Here is a 22,375-nt window from a genome sequence, read left to right on the forward strand (position 1 = left end):
GACTGCTGGGCTCTGGCGATCCTTCCGCCTCAGCCTTCCAAGTAGCTGGAACTACAGGCATGCATTACCATGCCTGGCTAATTTTTTTTATTTATTGTAGAGATGGGGTCTCGAACCTGTGGGCTTAGGCAATTCACTCACCTTGGCCTCCCAAAGCGCTGGGATTATAGGCTGAACCCCCAAGCCCGGCCTTGGAGAGCCCATTTTTACATGAACCCACACCAGCACACCAACTCCTGCATGCAGGTAAACAGAGCCTCCAGGTGACACCCTGTCATCTCCAAATCTTCAGATCTCAGGTGCCCAATGCTCTTAGAAGCCCACATTCTGCATCCCCAGCAGACCGCAAGCCTGACATGCCTCATCTGAGGGTCAAGGAGAAAGGCAAGGTATGCACACTGCTGGGAGCCCAGGGCCCTGTGGGAGGGCTGCTGTGAGTCACTTGAAGTTTGGGGGAGACCCTTAGGCCATGGGATGAGAGGTGGTGGAGGTGAGTCTCACAGCAGCATTTTGCCCTGGTTTCTAATGTGACCTTTCATGAATGGAACTACCATTTAACTGAATATAAACTGGATACTCTTGATGGAACCTTAGAGCCAGGCTCTTCTGCAACCAGTTGCCCCTCACTTTCCTTCCCTTGTTTAGCTGTCTCAACACCCATGAAGGCTTCAGGGGAGCAGCTTTTTGCCTTGCCACTTTTCTTGGCAGAATAGATTGATATGATTGTCCAGATTGTACAAGAATATATTACCTTTTAGAAATGCTGCTTGAGGAACGAGCACCTTTTTATAATTTTCTCAAAGATACCATTTGAACTAGAGGTAAGCTTGGCAAGAGAGTGCTTGGACAAGTCAGTGTGAAGTAACAGGGTATAGAAACAAAAGCTAAATGAAGAACAGCAAACCTCAGAATATGACAGAATAGGAGTAAAGCCCGTTAGATCATTCTATAAAGGTCTGCATGTAAGTTAATTAACTTCTCTGATACTCAGTTTCACCATCAATATAGTGGTGACAAGTGCCTTTTGTTTGAAGAAATGGTGAACAAAGCACTTAGTAGGTGTGTTCTTCCCTTACTTCCTCCATTATTGAAAGATAAGCACAGGGCAAGGACTTCAGTCTCAGAAGGTCTTGTTGAGGATGGAGTGAAGGACAAGAAATGGCATGGCAGGTGTGAGAAGGTTGCTGGGATTCTCTGTTGGGCTGTTCCTCCACACCCAGTGCCTTTCCTCCTGCTTCCATCTAGGGCATCTTCCCTTTTGATAGTGCATCAAAGGGTGAAAAAGGGTAACTTTCCCTTTTATAAGACATCCAAGGGTAAAGAAGTCACTTCTTTTTTCAGCACCTCTAGGGCTTGCCAGGAGAAACTTAGGCAGTCACCACTGTGAACAAGTAACTACAGCAATGGGCCCAAATTCTGCCATAAGAGTTTCATTTTATTGGGCAAGCAAGTCAATCTAAAGTTCAGCTTAGAGAGCCTAGAACACAGGTCAGCCTGCTGAGTGAAAGCTTAGTGAACAAACGCCCTCTCATTAACAACAGAGTCTGAGAGCAGTCACACAAGAAAGTAGTGCCCCTTTCCTAGACAAGTAATTTCCCAAGCTATGGTCAACAAACAATCAGGAAACCAGTACAGGGAACTCTCAAGACTTTATTAGGAAGTCACTACCTTTCTCATGTTTTGTTCTGCTTGAAAATAGTACCTATCTCCTTCCAAAGGCATAGCTTATATGGCATATTCAATCATAACAACAACTCTGAGAGGCAGGCAGGTCAAAGGAAGAGGCCCCAGAAGAGTTGAGAGTTAATGCAGCTGAGACTGACAGAGGGGACACTCTGAGACCATTCTGGAAGTCACCAGCCATGGCCAAGAAGCTAACCCTAGATGTCCATGTAGCTAAAACAAAGTGTAAGATCTCCAAGCATATAATCTAATTTTATTGGAAGAATGAGGACTCAAAGTTTAAATATGCCTGCTTTGAAGCTAGTTAGTAACAAGTTCTCCAATATTCAAAAGGCAAATTGAATGTGTTTTGGCATTACATTAGCGCTAGCTGTCGTAACAAATAAGTCCCCAAACATGATACCTCAACTGCGGCGTGTGTATTACTCATTTACATCAGAGTGAAAACGGGTGTTTCTAACCTGTGGGTGGTGCTTCTCCGAGCTGTATGCAGGGTTCCTTCCATCCTGTGCCTCCACTCCACATGATTCCAAGTGCTGCAAGAGGACTGAGCATGAGAGTCACACATGAGAGTCACACGCAGGCATGTGACTAGGCCAGGACTTGAGTGAGTGTGAATCACTTCTGCCCACATACTCTCAAGGCCACACCCAACTGCAAAGGAGACTGGGGAATGAAGTCTGAATTTGAACCCAGGAAGAAGAACTGGCTTTCTGAGTTAGCCATTAATTGATGCAGACTGCCTTTTACACAGACTTCATTTCTTTATCTTTTCCAGTCAAACCCGAGGCTCCTTTTGACTTAAGTGTCATCTATCGTGAAGAAGCAAACGACTTTGTGGTGACATTTAATACATCACACTTGCAAAAGAAGTATGTAAAAGAGTTAACACACGATGTAGCTTACCGCCAGGAAAAGAATGAAAACAATTGGATGGTATGTAGATCAACCACACGTATAAAATAAGACTTCATACTATTATATACTTTTTTGTCCTAGAAGTGCATTTCCCCTGGAAGGTCACTTACATAAATTTTGTAGTGCCTAATGATTTTGTTTTCAAAAAGCACCTTCTACTGAAAGAAGCCCCTACTGTTGCATAGGCTTCGGGTCTCACAAAAACCTGAACTTCCCTGGCACATGCTATTGTCACTCTAATTTATTTTTCCTTTTTTTTTAAATTTTTATTTTTACTGTAGAAACGAGATCTCACTATGTTGCCTAGGCTGGTCTCAAACAACTGGACTCAAACAATCCTTCTGCCTCTACCTCCTAAAGTGCTGGGATTATAGGCATGAGCTACTGTGCTCAGCTTGATTTTTTTTTTCTTGCTCTAGTTTTTGGAATGTTTTTAAGTTAGTTAGTTGGATAAAATATAGACTGAGACAAAATTGACCCTCTATTCAGGGTCTCAAATAGTGTCATGTCTAGTACCACTAACATAGGCAAATTAGGTAGAAACATCTCTGGATACAATTACCAAGTTGTAGCCACAGTTTGGTTAATGATATTTGAGGAAACAGCATGAGGTAAAAAGGAAAGGCTGAGTCTTTTTTGGTTGTTGTTTTTATTTTAAAGCCTCAGGTCTTAGCTCTTGACAAAACAACTTATTTTTTACCCTTCGTAATCTGGAGGTCCATGATCCCTTTTTGTAATTCATTGAGGATGGAATGATCTGACAGTCCCTGAAATACGTTTTGGGGAGGAGGTGGAAGAACAACAGGATGTCCCAATTATGAGGTTTCTCTTAACCCAATAGCATAACGTTTGTCCTTTCTGCACCCCGGGGACAGAAAATAGATGATAGTTTTCTTTTCAAGGCTAGAAGAGTGCCTATTTATTCCTAGTGTTCTCTTTTCTCAGGCCAAAACAAGTCTTATTTGTTTACAGTATGCTCCAGTGTGTCCCTCACATAAATGTAATGCACGCTCTGAATCACCTGCCCCCTCCTTCTGTTCACTCACTCTGCCCCTGACACACACACACAAACTGGACTCCCTTGATCCTGCCTTCTTCCGTTATTCATCTAAAAATTGCACCAATGGAAAAGCAGCTATAGAGAGAAATAAAAGATTTTGAATAAATGGTGGCAGGACAATCAGCTGACTATTCGGGATAAAAATTAAGTTAAATGCCTAGCACTCTTCAAATAACAACACCAAAATAAGATATTATTTTTAAAAATTCTATAAAACTGAAACTTTAAGCAAGCTAGAAAAAATAGGCAAATGTTTATGTAATCTTGACATGAAAAGAACATTTTAAGCATCAAGGCAGTAAAAGAAAGGAAAAGAATGATATGTGTAACTACATAAAAAATAGAGGCTTATATGTGTCGATACATACAATAATAAAAATTATAAGGAAATTAAAAATCAGGATTAAACTGCCACATATACAGGATTAAACTGCCACATATACAGCTGACAGATGGTAATATCTTTAATATATAAAGCACTCACAAATTATTAAGAAAAAGGCAAATATCACAATAGAAAACTGAGTAAAGAACTTGGGAAAGTCTCACAAAATAAAAATATAAATTCAACAATATATACATGAAACTAACTAGTTATCAAATAAAAATAAATAACAATGAAATAGTCTATCTATCAAATTCATAGAGTTTTTTTTCTACTTAAAGATAATAGACAGTATTGGGGGGACTTGTCTCTATATTACTATTTATAGTAATGGCATCTCTGTGGAGGGAAATTATTTCTGCTCACTAACTTAACCTTTCATTTCCCCTTGGAATGTGAAAAGGGAGAGGGAAAAAAAAGATGAATTGAAGTGTGAAAAGGAAGGTGGGAGACTGAAAGTGATTTATATCTTCCCAAAGTTGGAGTGCCACATTCACCCATCATTCCACTGATTTCCTTAGCCACTCACACCATCATTTATGAGCTCCCAAACTCTGCCCTTAATCCTGCTGCTGACTCCTTATTCTAATGAATATGAGAGAACCCTGGGAGAGTGCTTGAATGATGAAAAGAGTTCCACTTGAAATGATTTGGGAGATTTAGTCAACATATCTCTTTTTCTACCCTAAAAATGTAACAGCACTTTTCACTCTTTAGCATATGAATGTATCCAACACAAGGGTGACACTCCTGCAGAGAAAGCTACAACCTGATGCAATGTATGAGATTAAAGTCCGATCTATCCCTAACTACCATTTTAAAGGCTTTTGGAGTGAATGGAGTCCAAGTCAACACTTCAGAACTCCAGAGCTCAATAACAGTCCAGGTGAGGAGTGACAATAGAATCTTTTTTTTTCCCTTCCAGTGCTTTTCCTGTCAAAGTGTAGAAGCAAGTGAGAAGGAGATTACTGAAACTAAGTTAAGTTCAGACCACCCCAGAGGGCATTCTTATGTTTTCTTTGGAAAATGACCTGCCTGCTGTCTTTGCCCCTTTTATGAAGAACATCATACCCAGTTAACCAATTTAGCCTGGGATCTTAATGACTGGTGTCTCTAAGAACCCTCTGGAGAGCAATTTTGTTGATGACAGGTGGGCAGGCAGGTAGAATTGTCCCATTTCTGCTTTTCCAGAATGATGAAGATATCATGGGGTCTAGGAACTGAGAATGGCCAGAAGAGCCAGAGAACAGGGTTCAGGCAGGCCCCTAGAGACCCTGAACATCCCACATATTTCTTCTATTTGGGGGTTTGAGGGAACTATTCTACTATACCAGCTTCTCATCCTCTTCCTAGAATTTGCTGTAACTGGGGTGAACATCTATCTCATCGCCTTGCTTTCTTTCCCATGGTGGAAAGTTGAAAAGCAGAGGGAGTTGTGGTATTTTTGATGCTAGATCATTTTACATTCAAGTGGCAGATATTCTGGGTCTGGTCACCCAAATCAGTGCCAATGAAGCCAAAATCTCCCCATAAAGCATCCTGTTTACTGTAGAGCAACTTTCAAGAAATAATGAATAAGCCTATATTTCTAAATAAACTCAAAACATCCTGAAAGTCTGCCCCACTACATGCTTACTGAATACTCACCATGATCTATTCTTATATTTCAGGGGAGATAAATCCTGTTTTACTAACCATCAGCATTTTGAGTTTCTTCTCTGTGGCTCTGTTGGTCATCTTGGCCTGTGTACTATGGAAAAAAAGGTGACTTTCTTTGACTGATCAAGAGGGTGATTGTGTGGAATCTCAGACAATTATAAGGAGAATGTCATTGCAGGAACTATAGTGCCCAATATTCCTTCTCATCCTGGGATGCCAATGAATTTACACATTTTATGTCATAAGAGGCAACAATATATAAACTGGATATAGGGCAAACCCTTTTCTCTAAAGTAAAAACTTTTCTTAAGGCATTGTTTGCCAAGGTTTTCCTCCAAAGTCTCCCAAAAGGTATAGAAGCCATCATCCATGGATAATAAAGAATGTACTTGAAGTGTTGACTTCCAGCAAAAAAATTCATGGGATTTTGCATTCTATCCCAGGATAAGACCAAAATTAGGGCAGAGTTGCTGCCAGTAAAGGGGGGGGGGGAGATAACACTTATACTGAGAGTAAATGATCAGGGTCAAATTGTAGTCTCATAGCTCCACCAAAAGTACCTCCTTGCTTCAGTGTTCCTTCCCTCTAGGGTTCATTCCCAGAGGTATCTCATTGTCCTGTCTTCATTCACAGAATAGAATAATAGCAGTTTTCTCTGCTCTACCCCTCCTTGGATTGAAAGAGCAATAAGGCCCACAAAGCAAACTCCTTGACCACTGTCACCCACCTAGTTGTTGCAGAATCAAGACTAGAAATCTGCTTTCCTGTTCCCTTCTGATTCCAAACAATGCCATACAGAAAAGTCTTAGTTTGAGAAAAGGGCTTACTTTATGTCTAGTTTATATATTGTTGCCTCTTATGACATCAAATGTGGAAATTCACTGGGAATCCTAACCAAGAACCTGATAAATGGAGAGATTCGTTGTGTCTGCACCCTTGCTATTTATCCCATCTGTCAATGTCCTTTGATTTCAGGATTAAGTCTATTGTGTGGCCCAGTCTCCCTGATCATAAGAAAACTCTGGAACAACTGTGTAAGAAGCCAAGAAAGGTGAGTGATTTGGGTGCTTAAAAAAGCACTCTGTTGTCAGCATTCTGGTGGCCAAGAATGATATTCCAGGACAAGGAACAGCTGGACCTCAACTTTTGGTCTTTCATGCGTACCATAACTAGGGTTCTCCATAAGACCCTGGCTGCCCTAGAGAAGTAAGATGAGATTTATGTGTAAGAACTTCTGGGCTTCCCAGGGCTGGATGGCATAGCCAGTGGTCATTTCAAATCCTGAAGTGTCATAGCACTTCCAGGGGCAAAGAGTCAGCTGAGGAACATGCGGGCAATTATCTGACCTTCCCTGGCAGAATATTCTTTTGGTTTTTTCCTGAACTGATGTTTGGTGGCACATTCCTCTGCTGTCATCTTAATGCCTTTTCTCTTTTTCTGTGCAGAATTTGAATGTGAGTTTCAATCCTGAAAGTTTCCTGGACTGCCAGATTCATAAGGTGGATGGCATTCAAGCTAGAGATGAAGTAGAAGGTTTTCTGCAAGACAATTTCCCTCCACAGCCAGAGGCGTCTGAGAAGCAGAGGCTTGGAGGGGGCGTACAGGGTCCCAGCTGGCCATCTGAGCATGCAATCATCACCCCAGAAACCTTCAAAGGAGATTCACCCCTCAGGTGCCTGGCTGGGAATGTCAGTGCTTGTGATTCCCTTATACTTCCCTCCTCCAGGTCCCCAGGCTGTAGTGAGAGTGGTAAGAACGGTCCTCATGTGTACCAGCACCTGATGCTTAGCTCTGAGACTACAAACAGCACCCTGCCCCCTCCGTTTTCTCTCCAATCAGCAATCCTGACATTGAACCCAGTTTCTCAGGGCCTGCCTATTCTCACTTCCCTGGGACCAAGCCAAGAAGAAGCCTACGTCACCATGTCCAGTTTTTACCAAAACCAGTGATTTGTAAGAAACCCAGACTGAATCCACGGTGACCAACAAAGATGACCAAAAGCAAAAGCCTAGAACTCCTACTCTCCCTCATAGCACAAAGAAGACAAAATTAACAAAACCTCACTATGTAGTCCACAGGACTCTGAGACATGGCTTTGATCACTCTTCCCTAGTTCAGTGGCACTTGACATGAGGCAGGGGCATTCTGCTTCCACCACACCAATTGGGTCACAAGGTTTTGGGTGACCCAATGATTCAATTATTATTTTAAAAAATATCAGGCAATAATGAAAAAAAAAGAGTGAAGGGCAGGATGGAGGAGCAAGGAAGGCAGGAAGAGAGCAACAGAAAGGAGAAAAAGAATGATAGTTACCATTACTAGAACTTACTATGTATCCAGTGCTTTGCAAGTGCTGTATGCACTTATCTCACTCCATCCTCACAATAATCCTGGATGCAATTGTTATTGTTACTCTCTTTTTTATAGATGACTACACAGAGAACTAAGGGGTTAAGTGGTTAAGCACCTTGTCCTGGTTGCTCACTCAATGAGGGGTAGAGCCTAGATCTGATGTCTAGGAGTCTTTCTGCAGTTCCCTGAGCCATGTGCCTTTCTCTTTACTAGGGACTGTCCCATTCTAGAGTACCAAACCTCACTAATAAAGTGACTGTATAATTTATTATCCAAATTGGGCCACTTTGAAAATGAAAGAGGAAGTTATACATAATCACTCCAGGACGACAAGCAAAAACCAGGAGGCTGTTCCAGACAAATGGGGACATATGGTCATCTGAATTAAAATGACTATGAGTAAGAAAGTAGATGTGAACCACTATGGCCAGCCATGTTAAAAAAAAAAAGTGAAGAAGGCAAGAAAAAGCCAGAATTCCAATTTGATTTCATTCTTCTGAAAATGAACTCAAGAGGGAATAAATTAGAAGTGTAGAATTTCTTTTTATTTACCAAGATCATGATCCTCTTGCTGCTGCCATCCAAATGCATCCATCCATGATCTCAGAAGAACCCGTCGTTGACCTTGGGCATGGGTACATTTGGCAAGTTAGCAGGTGGAAAACTCTCCCATGGGTGGATACCGCCCCAAGTCAAATTCATTCCCAAATTGGCCCAAGCTTTCCATTCTTAGATGTTGCCACAAACTTCAAGAAAGAGGAGATACAAGCACATGCAGTGAGTGAACGTACCATAGCTATGATCTTGAAGACATAGAGAAGAACGGTAATATTAAAATCTGACATTTGTCCTCCTGCCTTTCTTGGTCTAGATGAATTTCTGATGGCTAGCTCACAGCAAATCAAGGCAGCTGAGCAATATCAGCTCAGGGAAGTGCAGTTAATTCCCTTCTATAGGTCCCCAGAGTCTGGCTGTTCACAGAACCACCCAGGGCAGAGGCTGCACAGGGAAGAAAAGACAAATATAGGTTCAGGGTTTTGTTTGGGATTTGTTATTGTTTTTACAGTTTGAACAGGGAAGAATTATCTTCTTTGTTCTGTTTTTATTTTAGTTAGGGGATAAAGTGTTTTCAGTATTTTAGTTTTCTTGTTTGTTTTGTTTTGTGATGTCTGTGAATGGTGTTTTCAGTTGTGGATAAATGGACCTTATTGGTTGGTGTAAAGGACTAGTAATAATCAGACCATCTTATTCTTCAGATGAACGTTTTTCTTTCCAAAGTGCTTAACTCTGCATTATTAGTAATAAATACAATACCATAACCCCCTAGCTTTTCTTAGTGCATTTGTGATTTTCAAAACACTTCCATAGGCATTTTCTCTCATCTACTTGACAAGTGTTTATGGAAAGCCTGCTATGTGTGAACTGTGGTGTGAGGTGCAGGAGATTTAAAGACAAATACAGATTTCACACTGCCTCATAAAGTTTGACAAAATCTTGGTAAACAAATTATTATTATAATGCAAAATACTCTAATGGAGGCATGTTGAAAATGCCTTGTTAGAAAAAGTCAGGGAAAATGCCACAAAAAATGATATAAATTTGCATGGAGGGAAAGTAGAATCTGCTTGGTATGTAGGGAGCAAAAGACATTTTCCATCAGCTGGTTGGGGTTCTTTACCTTTTGTAGAAATGGAGGCCAAGTCTCAGCAAGGAGGCTACACAAAATCTCATGCCCAATGTCTCTCAAACCTCATTCATGAAAGTTCTTTGAAGTATTTATTATTATTATCTTTGGTTCATGGGAAAATGGAAACATGGAGAAGATGGATAAATTACTCAGCCTCAAATGTTAAGTCAGAACTGGTAGCCATAAGTTTGTATCCCTGATGTAAACAGACAATCTCTTGAAGAAGAGATGACTAGAGAAACATTGAGGTCCCTCCGGCACTAAAATCCGTTGTTTCAGTGTTGTTCGGCATATGTTATCATCATGATTTAATGTGTGAGTGTCTGTTTGTTATTGGAGGCATTTAAAATACATGTATTATACTTTTACAATCACAACTGCTGCTAATGCTTGAATATATACTCAGAGACAATGTATAATGTAAGATTACTAATTGGTTCTGCCCAGCCCTCTTCTGCACTTCGTGGAGAAAGAAAAACTGGTCGGAGACAATGTAAAAATTAGAGGTGCAAATTTCCAGTTCTATACAGCTTGACATGAAAAGACAACTGAGAAACAGGCAGCTAATTTGGTCAAACAACCACGCCTGGGTCTAAGGCACCCTGGCTTATCAGTTGATTTTCTACTAGCCTTTGCCTCATCCTTCAGTTTAGTTTCCATGGGAATTTGCTTCAGAAAAGTCAAGTATGGCTGTTTCAGATGTGCATACTTGTGTTTTCCTAGCTCTTCTAAAGGGGCTACAAGGCTGGGAACTGGCCAGGAAGGATGCGTGGCAGGGCATCTGGAAATGATGCAGGTTAGGTGGCTTTTTTGCCAGCTCAGCAGTTTTTCTTTGGGGTTATTCTTCAAAATATCCGTTGTTCACTACAGTGAAGGTCTCTGATCTGACTGTGTACTTTCCACATGCATTACAAAATTTTGCAGAGCTGCTAAGTATATAAGTATAAAATGTGTGTTATCATCTCATATTTAATTAAATGCTATGGAACTCTTTGTGACTGTGCTTGTCTTCTGTGAAAACTACAGATAGAGGGACACTCAGAATGAATCACATGTCTCCTCAGCCACTGGAAACATTCTGATGTCATTTGCTGTCACTTTATGAGTTTAGACTTTCAGAGGAACTTTTTCATCAATTAAGTAATCAATTAACAAACTAATTAATAATGATTTATTGAGATCTGCTCTGCTCTACTTTGCACTGTGTTAGGCACTGGGGTTACAGAGAGGAAACTTCACACTTGCAGCATGAAATTGCATGGGGATAAAAACACATAGGAACAGTTACAATGTCATACTGTTGTTTTAATGCAAAATATCAGTCAGCATTTTTAACTGTAAACAAGAGAAATTGATTTTGGCTCATTTAGCAGAAAAGGAATTTATTAAACACCATTAGGAGGCTCACAGAATACCTGTAAGGATCAAAGAACTGGTCTCAGAGACAGAACCACCCTGCATCTCTGCCACTGCCACCTCCAGAAACTGAAAATAGCCACCTCCAACACTGCCACTAGCCCAGAGTAATCTCATCAGCGGTGCCCAGTGGCTTCACATCCCTGGCTGTGGGCTTTAAAAACAGAGCCGTAACCTGTGCCTGATGGCAACAAACCCAAGCTCCTGTGTCTGAGCCCAAGCAATGAGTAATGGAAAAGAAAATAACTGGCATTTTCATCTGCATAAGAGGCAGGCACTGCTTCAGAGAGTAGGGTGTCATTCAAATATAAGAAGGAGGTTCTGCTGCTGTGTGAGGTTGGGAAAAAAAGAACAACAAAAACAGGTGAAGAATGCATTAAGGAAAAAGTGCCACATAGGGGCGATTTGAAGGCAGTCATACTTGATACAGTAGTGCAGGACAAGTGCCAGATAAGGGAGCCTGATAGAGGTTTCCTGGCAGAGGAAACACTAGTTCAAATGGAGATGTGAGCACATATGGAATATTTAGAGAGTGACCAACACAGTGTGAGTGACTCCAGAAAGTCAGAGAAAGGGTGCTTTCACAAAAGAATAACATATATTTACCTCAAACATTTTACTTTAATTTAAAATATATGAATAATGTACAAGAGTTTTAATATTCATTATTCAGTATACAAAGAGTTTTGCGTATTCGTTAACTACTCATTTGTTATGTCATAGTTCATTTGGGCTACTACACAGAAAAGCATAGACTGGGTAACTTAAAACTGATAGCAGAAATCTGTTTCTCACACTCCTGGAGGATGGAAGTCCCTCATGATTTAATCATCCCCAAAGGCCCCCAACTTCTAATACCATCACCTTGAAGTTAGGATTTTACCATATGAATTTGGGGAGAACACAAACATCAGACTATGCATGTTACAAGATCAAGTCATTCTTTTGAGTGTGGGGTTATCGATTGTAGCTTTACTTTGTCTTTTTTAGGCAGCACACACCAATAGCACTTCATCTACTTTTTCTAGTTTTGCTTTCTTTAAAAATGATAAAGGACTTTAAGTCTCTCTTCAAAGAAAGCTAAGTGTAGAGGCCTAGCTTTTTAAAGATTTCCCTCTGTCATCTTTTATCATCAGATCTCCACTCCAATTTGCTAGCAATATTCTTTCAATATATCATTATCAAGTCTCATAAAACAAATTATAAAACAAAGTAATTCTCATAGATCAATACCCATCTTTCTTTTCACATTTCATAAACTTGTATAATATAAATCCAATAACAAGTTGTATAACATAAATTCAGTAACAAGTTCTACCAGCCTAAGCAAGTTTGGAAACACACACAAGTGACTTGGGTGAGTTAACATGTCACTTCATGTGAGCAGAAGTGCAGGGTGCACTAGATGACATCCTATTAGCAGTCAAATCTCCACGTGGGTGTCAATGTATTCAGCAGAGAATTAAGAGTGCCAGTTCATTCTTCAGGTGATACAATGTAGATAAGGCCTGGCAGATATGGTGGGAGCCAATCATTAAACATTTGACCTTGCAGTCTAAGAAGCTGTGATCTAGCCTGCAGAAGGTGGAGGTGCTTGGCAGGATTTTAATAAAGAGTATGGCATAGTAAATTATGTGCATGTGTATATCAGGTTTTAGAGAAGAATCTTGATTCAGAAGGATATAAATATGAAATAATTTTGACAGTTTTAAAATTACTCATCTCCAAAGGTGCTGCTCTATTCAGTACCTCTTTCTGAGGCATATTCCTTTCAGTGACCGGAGTTTAATTCAAGCTTGTTTTTAAATGCAGTCTCATATTCTAATCAAAGTTCACACATATCCCACCATTGGCATGTGGCAAGGGAGACTTGGAAGGAAAGGAAGATAACAGCTTCTGTTCTCTCTACTCTTTCCCCTTTTTTCTGCTCCTCATCCCCCTTTCTTCTTTTCCTTTCCCTCCTTTCTTCCTCCTCCTTCTCCTTCTTCTTGTCCTTTTTGTAATAGCTGTAAGTACTTTAATTTTTTTTTTATCTCACAGTCTCTGTGGGTCAGGAGTCTGAGCATGGTTTAGCTAAGTCCTCAGCACGGCTGCAATCAAGATGTTGGCCAGGGCTTAGTTCTCTTCTAGAGGCTCAGTTGGTGATGGATCCACTTCTGAGCTTACTGAGGTTATAGCAGAATTCATTTCCTTATGGTTGTAAGACTGAGAGGTCCAGCTTCTTGCTGGCCATCACTCTCAGCTCCTAAAGTTCACCTACAGTTTCTGTTGTGTGGCATTCTCTGTAACTCTCTTACAACTTGGCAGCATGCTTCTTCAAAGATGGTGAGTGAGAGTGAGCCACTAGCAAGATGGAGTCTTATAAAAGTAATGTAATAACAGGAGTGACATCTCATCACCTTCACCACATTCTATTGGCTATAAGCAAGTCAGAGTTCCCACTCATACTCAAAGAAAGAAAGGGATCATGGAAACAACTTTAGAGCTTGTTCGACATACTCAGTCAGCTCGGTCTCTTGGTTAATGCTTCAATCAAATTCAGGTATTTCTCCTCTCATTTTCTCTAGTGTTTTACATTCATTGTGTTTGGGGCTGAATTGTGTCTCCTTGAAATTTATGTTAAATTTCTAACACCCAATAGCTCAGAATGTGACCTTATTTGGAGATAAGTTCTTTAGAGAGAGAATCAACTTAAAATGAAGTCAGTAGAGAGAACCCTAATCCAATATGACTGATGTTCTTACAAAAAAGAGAAATTTGGAGACAGACAAACATCACACAGGAAGAACATCATGTGAAGATAAAGACAGAGATTGGGGGTAATGTTTTTACAAGACAACGAATTTTCAAAGATTATCAGTAAATCACCAGGAGCTATAAAAGAGGCAGAACAGATTCTCCCCTGAATCTCTCAGAAACAACCAACATTGCCAGATCCTGGATCTCAAACTTCTAGTCTCCAGAATTGTGTCACAATAAATTTCTCTTGTTTAAGCCACCCAGTTTGTAGTACTTAATTATGGCAACCCTAGAAAATGAATACACGTGGTATTAGTACAGGGGTATCTGGTGTCAAGTACATCTGTGGACTCCCCTGAGGTCTAGGTGTCCTGTCTTGTCTTTGGGTGGTGTCCACACTCTGAATCTGTTTCTAATGTGTGAGAGCCCATCATGTTCCTTTTAACTTGGATGATCCACATAGTATCTATTAACTTGGTCTCCACGTGTTGTCTATGAATCATAGTCTCTTTTATCCTCTAGACCTCACTGCATCTTGAAGCACAGTATATTTAGCTACTAGCCTATATTACTCGGGATTCTTTCAATACCCATCTTTCTTTTCATATTTCATAAACTTGTATAATATAAATCCAGTAACAAGTTGTATAACATAAATCCAGTAACAAGTTGTATAATAAAAACCCAATAACAAGTTCTACCAGCCTAAGCAAGTTTGGAAACACACATAACTGACTTGGGTGAGTTTACATGTCACTCTGTGTGAGCAGAAGTGCAGGGTGCACTAGATGACATCCTGTTAGCAGTCAAGTGGTCTATTCTAGTGGTCTATTTTAACCACTGTTGCTCTGCTGCTTTGTGTCATGTTCATTGAAGAGCTTCTCCCGGAGGCGTGAAGCCTCTTTCTTCCCTCTCCATCCTTCCATTCCTCCTTTCCATCTTTTTTCTTCTCTTCCTCTTCTTTCTTCTTTGTTGATTTAGCTCCTCCAGGACCAATAACTAGAAGAATGGAGAATATAATGTCTTTTCATTTACCTCTTATTAATGGTCATTGCTTCTCTTGTTAACACTAATAATTGGCCATCTATACTTTCTGTGTACCTAGTATTAAACACTAATTGTGTCTGTACGTGCGTGTGTGTGTATTTGAGGGGCTCTCTAATAGTGTGCCTGCACATTACTTAGCTACCTTTTCTTTTCTCACCCCTCTACCCTGGATCCTGTTCCATCCTGCTCTTTTTTTTTTTTTTTTTTTTTCTGCTGTTATCTCCTGGCTCTATAGTTAAGTGTCTGGTTTAATTGATCTGGTGTGAATCCTGGGTATTGATATTAATTTTTCAAATCCTTCAGGTTATTCAAATATGCAACCAGACTTGAGAACCACTTTTATAATTGTCAAAGATTTCCTGAAATTTAAGCATATGCCTGAAATTTCAGCAGCAGTCATAAGTTTATGGTGGTACCTAGAATATACTTCCTTAGTTTAAACGATAATCTTGGGGCATGAATAGTAAACACAGGGAATACACAGCATATGATTCATCAATTAGCAAAATATTAACTATTTATCAAGAATCAGCATTTTCACTAACAGAAAGACAATGCTTAAAGCAATGGTTCTCAGACTTTGGTCTATGTAAAAATCACCTCATATTCTTTAAATATGAAAAGGTTCCCAATCACATGGCCTTTGCACTTGCTGTTCTCTTTGTCTGAAAAACGATTTCTCTGAATCTCTGTATGGCTGGCTCCTTCATATTCGCCAGGTCCCAGCTTCTAGGTAACCTCACAGAAGTCGTCATCCCGACAAAAACAAGGCCTTCTTCCTGTTATTCTTTACCATCTCTCCCTGCTTATTTCCTCCAAAACCCAATCCACAATATTGTTACCTTATGTATTTTTGTTGATTGTTGTTATCATCTATCTCCAATTCTAAAATTCATGTTCTTTGCAAGTTACACCATCTATTTTAGGCTTGGGATAAAATGGGTATTTAGTAAGTACTAGTAGATGGAAGGGAGGAAGAAAAGAAAACTTTTCTGACAAGAAGAAAAAGTTTACACATATACCTACTTTATCGTAGCCTCAGGCTTGCTTAGACCTAGGGTATAGAGGTTACAAAAGTCAATCTGTCGCTGCTCTAGTCTGGCTATTGTATGACCTATTCCCCACCCGCACCAGGGACATCCTTCTAAAGAGGAAATCTGCTCAAGTCACTTCCCTAACAAAAACCCTTCAGTGGCTTTCCAACAAGGCATGAAGGGCGCTGAATGATTTAGTGTATTAGCTTCTCACAGCTGCTGTAACAACTTATTACAAACTTAGTGGCTTAAAATAACACACATTTCTTCTACTACAGGTCGGGCAGTCAGAAGTTCAAAATGAGTCTTACAGGGCAAAAATCCAGGTGTCAGCAGGTCTACATTACTTTTGGAGGTTGCAGAGAATTCATTTCCTTGCTTTTCTCATGGGCTAGGGGCCACCTGTATTTCTTAGCTCATGGCCCCTTGTCCCTCTCTCCACCTTCAGAGTGAGTCATTCCAACCTCTTTTTCTGTCATCACAATGCCTTCTCTCAATCTGATCATCTTGCCTTCTTCTAATAAAAACCCTTCTGATTCCATTGGGTCCACTGTGATAATCAAGGATAATCTCTCCATCTCAAGATCTTAACATAATTACATCTCTAAAGTCCTTTTGCCCATTTAAGTAATATATCTATATGTTCCCAGAATTAAAATGTGAACATCTTTGGGAGTGGAGGGCATGGTTCAATCTAGCTTACCTAGCTCCTCCCTACTTTTCTTTCTTTACCTCATGCCATGCTCACTCACAGCCCCAGGTCTCAATCACTGGCTTTTGCAGTAGGTCTGCAACCTGTTAGGCCCACTGTCTGGATAACTGATACAAGTCCCTCAAGACTAGGTTCAGGCATGATCTCTTCCTGAAAGGCATCCTCTTACAGCCAGGATATGACTCACCTGTGCATTCCTAATAGCACCTTTGCTTATGACTTTTGTCAACACACTGATTTGCAGTTACTTGATTTGTCTGACTCTTCTATGGGCTTTTAAGCATCCTGGAAATAGAGGATTATGATTTACATGGGGCTTGTGTCTCTTGTTAAACACAGTACCAAAAATTTAGCAGGCATTCACTCATAAACAGTGAATAAGTGAATCAAGTAATGAAAAAACACATTAGTAAATGATGTTGTATTAGTCTTCTTATTTCCGCATTACCATTCAAGGCAGAAAAATGCCAAGCCAGACTGTTCAGACAGAGGCAGGCAACACATCCCTGAGAGAGTAGCACATCTGGGCAGCCACGTGTAAGAAGTCAGTTGCCTTCCCCATACACGTTACCTCCCCAGCTGCACTCTTAACCACTATAACCACAGAAATGGGGAAACTAAAGGGTGGGGTAGACTGGAAAGAGAATTTTCCAAAGCTTCATTTCACTGATAAATATCTGTATTTAATTGTGTTTGTTCATTTATTTAGTTTATTTTAGCTCCACATTAAGGTCTATTCTAACTTCTGAATTTTAATGGCTTGTGGCATTTGTGTAGGCATTTGTGTGTAGCTTGTAATGATGCAGCTGTTCAGACAAAGAGAGTATAATGCATAAAACCTGTTGGGTCCAAGGAACACATTAACACTTCTCAAGACACTGGTAAAAACTGAATGTGAAACAAACAACATGCAAAGCCCTTGAGGTTTGAAATTGTGCTGAAACACTTGAGTTATCTGGAGGATCCCTCAACTGTAAATTATTGGAGTCAGTTTGCCTTTACTCTGGATAAAGATTTCTCATCAAGAAGGGAGGAGATTGTAGAGATGGAAAAAAAAACTTCTTTTATTATGGTAAATTAATTGCTGCAAAGTGTTAACTGCACTAGTCATTAGACAAAAAAAAATGCAGAACAAAAACATTTTAATATTAAGCTTATCCACTGATAGAGTGAAATATTACTTTTTAGAGCCTAAAGACTCATTAGTTTAATTAGATAGAGGTTCAGTAAATGCTACAGCATGAGACTGATAAACATATTGTAAAAACCACATTTTGCATAATAATAAACTGCCATTAATTTAAGTGTGTAGTTGCCAGTGTAGATTTAAATGATAATTAGAATTTTATTTTATCTTTTTAATAAAAAAATTCAGTAAACTAACAATAGCACATAAATCAAGGTCATGCTTAATAGTGAACTATTAAAAGTATTTCATTATATTTAATGATAAGACAAAAGAAATTTTATTATCACCACGTTTAACGTTGTTCTGGAAATGCTAGAAAACACAGACAAGAAAACAAAGTAAGAAGCTTAAATATTGAATAGAAAAAAGTGAAATTATTATTATTGGAATATGAAATGATTATATATTTGGAAAACATAAGGGAATCAAGCAAAACAAAAACACTGTAAGACACAGATACTTCATTAAGGTCTCTGCTTATGAAATTTTCTTATGTTTATATATTTCTTTAAATCCTTATGAAATCTTGACTGCTGAATTATTACTTTTTGTGCCTCAAACTTCAAAAGAATATGTAAAATGCAACAAGGCAAAGATGTCACCATAGTAATATTATTCAGAAATAATCATATTTATAACTGATATGTAGCCTTCCAGATGTTTTTCTACACATATACTATTATTCTAAATATCACACAGAGAAATAAATGTTCAAGAATAGTATGCATAATTCCAGAGAAGAAAAAAATTGAGAAAAGATTAACCATACAAGTAGTTTTAAAATTTGATCCAGTAGAAATTGACAGAACAATCAATGTTATAAAAGAGAGAACCTGTGAGTCTAGAGCTATGCAATTAAAAATGTAATTAATTTCTAATTAATGGAAAAGAGTGTATTATTTAATAAATGAGATTGAAATAATACAATATTCATTTGTAAATGAAGAGGAAAGCTAACTGACTTCTTATTACAAAGTAAATATCATAAATCAAAGCTATAAATAATTTTTAAAAAAAAAAATGCTAGAAAACACAATGAATACTTATTTTTTGGTAATGTTGAAAGCATTCCTAAATAAGACATAAAACACAGAAGTGGTATAATAAAAAGATTAGTACATTAGATACATAAAATGTAGAATGTTGGTACTTTCTTTACTAAATTTTCAAAAATCCACAACAAAAAGATAAAAATAAACAGGAAAAATATAGTCACACTAGTCAGGCAAAGTGCTAATATCCTTAACATCCAGAGTCAACAAAAGTGAAGAGTCCCAGAAGGAAATCAAAAAAGTACATTAACAGAGGGTTCACAGAATAAATGTAACTATTTTTTTTTTTTTTTTGAGAAAGTAGGATTTATTGAGAGGATAGAAAAGCTCCCACAGTCGGAGGGGACTCAAAGGGATTGCCCTGCAACTAACTTTTATTTTTATTTATTTTTTAATATATCAATATTTTTCATTTTGATATTGTGGGGTACAGTTAACTTTTAAAATACAAAAATATGCTCAATCTGATTCAGAATTAAATATGCAAATGAAATGTTTTTTCCTATTACATTGAAATCATTTTTTAAAAATTGCTGAACTTCAGTGCTGGGAAGGTTATGGGAAAATAGGCTTTCTCATATGTGGGTGAAATGGCCTCAGTAAAATTAATAAAAGGCCACAAGGTTAGAATTGTGATAGGGTCCTGAATTTTGTCAAGATACAGGCATAGCTAAATCATAAGATGCTTGTTTTACTTATTTTCCCTTTGTCCTTTACTGTCTCTCTGTGTATGATTGCTTGCATGTAGTTATTGATGGAAAGTTGTTACTAGTGATTGTTTTCATGTTCTAATCCTGGGGGTTGCAATAAGATTGATGAACTTGTTTTTCTTTTGAAGAACAATGGACTGCAGATCATGCAGACTTTCTTGTTATCCAGAATTTTGACCAACCAAGAGCCTACATACCTTTCTGCTAAACTACAGGTAGAGTTGAGCCAGTCACTTTTCCCCAGCTTGTTTCTCTATACTTGCTTACTGCTCAGAAGTCATGTAACAGGTGGTCACAAGACATAACTTCCCCAATTGCTCCTATAGATAACAGCACTATTATGAAACCTAAGGCTACTTTTTTATATGTTTTTCAAACATTGTATGCTGACACCAACTAGACCAGTGACCCATGACCCACATTAAAGAACTGACTCAACCCATCCTGTTACTCCCACCCAGAGACTGATTCATTCCTAACCAATCAGCAATGCTCATTCCCTATTCCTCTGCCCATGAAGCTACCCTTAAAAACCCTGACTGAGATCACAGGGAGACAAATTTGAGAACTATCTCCCAACTTCCTCACTCAGCTGTCTTGCCATTATTAAACTCTTTCTCTGCTGCAACACCTGCTGTCTCAGTGTATTGGCTTTTCTGTGCACTGGGCAAAAATAATTGTTCAGGCTATAACAATGATGGTAGGAGTATAAATTAGTACAAAATTTTAAGAGAGTATTTGGAAATACACAGCAAAATTTGAAATGTGTAGACCCAGAAATTTCACTTCTAAGAATTTTTTGCAGAACAATCTTACAGGAATTGTTAATGTATGAAAAATGTCTATATCTTATTGTTTATAATTGAGGAAAAAAGTATAAATCTAAATAAATTGTGGTATGTTTATACCCTGGAATACTAACAGAGTTATTAAAAGAACTATGATAGTGCTATATATACTGATTTAAAAAAAAAAAAACTATGCCATTTTGTCAAAAGCTTCTAGAAGGAGGAAACTTTCCAAAAGTCTCCACCTGTCTCTTATTCCTTCCGCTTATCATTTCCATTAGGAGAAAATGTTAGGAGTAACAATTAGTTGTTGCTCATTGATGCTTAATTACAAACCACATCAAAACTTAGTGACTTTAACCAATATTTATTCTCACAAATTTTCTGTTGTGTGAGAGTTGAATAACATGGCTCTGCTGGGTAGTTCCACTATTATCAACTTGGATGACTCAGAAATCTGAACCCCAAGAAAAGTCACCTAATTTCAGCTGGGTTCATTGAGTAAATTCTCTGTTCCATGAGTTTCCTATCTTTCTCCTGAAACTAGCAGGCTAATCCAGCTTGCTATTTTCATAGGAGAGGTACAAGAGGACATACATAGAAAACTGCAAGGCTGGCCCATTCATTAGTTCCATCTCATTTTATTGGCTAAACAGGTCATAAGACAAAACCCAGAATCAAGGAGTGAAGACATATTATTTCTACTGTCTGAGAACATCAGTTCACATGGCAAAGTATGTGAGTAGGAGAAGAGGTGAAAACTCAAGCCATTAGTGCAGTCTCCCAGAGTTAAGACATAAGAATAGCTCAGGTTACATTTACAAGAGGACAAACGTTGCCCTCGTCTGAGGAAGCTCTTCCTGTCTCATTCATATTGCGGCAAAACTACAGCCACCTTCTTTCCACTACTTAGTGAAATAATTTTTGTTTATACCTGTATTGAGAAGCTTTTAGGAAGAAAAAAAATAGTTGGATCTTGGAAGAATTTCAATATGCAAAGATCTATTAATCTAATAGCAAAAAATATAAACCATTTCATACAGAAATTGTTAAAGAAAAAAAAAAAACCCACTTGTCTCCTAAGCATGAATAGGGAGTTGTCTCTTTAACATGATTGAATCAACCAAAATCATGTGTACATCTCTGGGCCAATAACAGTCACTGGGAGAATGTCATGCACTGATTGGCTTGGGAATGTCTCACCCTCTCCAGAACTGGGAATGAGATTGGTACCTGGTCAAAACAGAGAAGGAAAAAAATAAAGGATGCTGGAGAAGGCAACAAAAGTCTACTACAAGATTTTTTTTAATTAAAGAGAGAACAAGAATATTAGAATGACAATATGTTTAGAAAATGTTTAGAAGGCAGTGCTCAAAAATGTTTTCAGAGATTATTATCAGGGAGAAGAATGAGATGGTAGGTGGACACAGTAAAGTAAGAGACTGCCATTTATTTTGTCTTATTTTCCCTTTTTGGGGGGAGGAGGGGAGTCTATATGCATAATTATAATATAAAATAATTTTAAAATAAAATATAATCCTTACTTGGATTTAATATTTCAATTTTTCTGTAATATGTAGAATAGAATAAACTAGATTATGAGTTTTTGCTGTTCAAGTTTCATAATTTGACTTATTATTTGTGATACAATTAATGCAACTATTCAAGCTTCTCTATTCTCCTATCTGTTAGACAATCATAGTTTATTGAGCAAATTGCTCTTGTATGCAAATTGCAGTGCTGTATGCTATGGAACAAAATAACACATTTCAGAAATTTCCATCTCTGCTTTTGCACTATACCTGCAATTATAAAACTCTGTCAAATGGTATCCATATAAATGTGTGCTTTCATTTGTTTGTACTTGGCAGCACCCTTTCCCAATGCCCTCAATGACGATTGCCAATGAATATTCTATGTCTTGCTTCCAATCCTTTATTGAAT

General features: G+C 38.5%; 1 protein-coding gene across 1 annotated transcript in view; it reads left to right on the plus strand.

Annotated features, from left to right (window-relative positions):
- The window catches only part of IL7R (interleukin 7 receptor), a 23,653-nt gene extending 15,954 nt beyond the window's left edge, over window positions 1–7,699 (plus strand). Inside the window, exons 4-8 of the mRNA XM_008053355.1 lie at window positions 2,462–2,619; window positions 4,764–4,932; window positions 5,717–5,810; window positions 6,681–6,756; window positions 7,151–7,699. Of these exons, the coding sequence (XP_008051546.1) occupies window positions 2,462–2,619; window positions 4,764–4,932; window positions 5,717–5,810; window positions 6,681–6,756; window positions 7,151–7,654 (1,001 nt within the window). The 3' untranslated portion in view covers window positions 7,655–7,699. The remainder of the gene's footprint in view (window positions 1–2,461; window positions 2,620–4,763; window positions 4,933–5,716; window positions 5,811–6,680; window positions 6,757–7,150) is intronic.
- Window positions 7,700–22,375: the final 14,676 nt, after the last annotated feature.

The sequence above is a fragment of the Carlito syrichta genome, unplaced genomic scaffold, assembly GCF_000164805.1.
Source record: "Carlito syrichta isolate Samal-C Ts95f unplaced genomic scaffold, Tarsius_syrichta-2.0.1 Scaffold288097, whole genome shotgun sequence".
In the NCBI taxonomy this organism is placed as follows: Eukaryota; Metazoa; Chordata; class Mammalia; order Primates; family Tarsiidae; genus Carlito; species Carlito syrichta.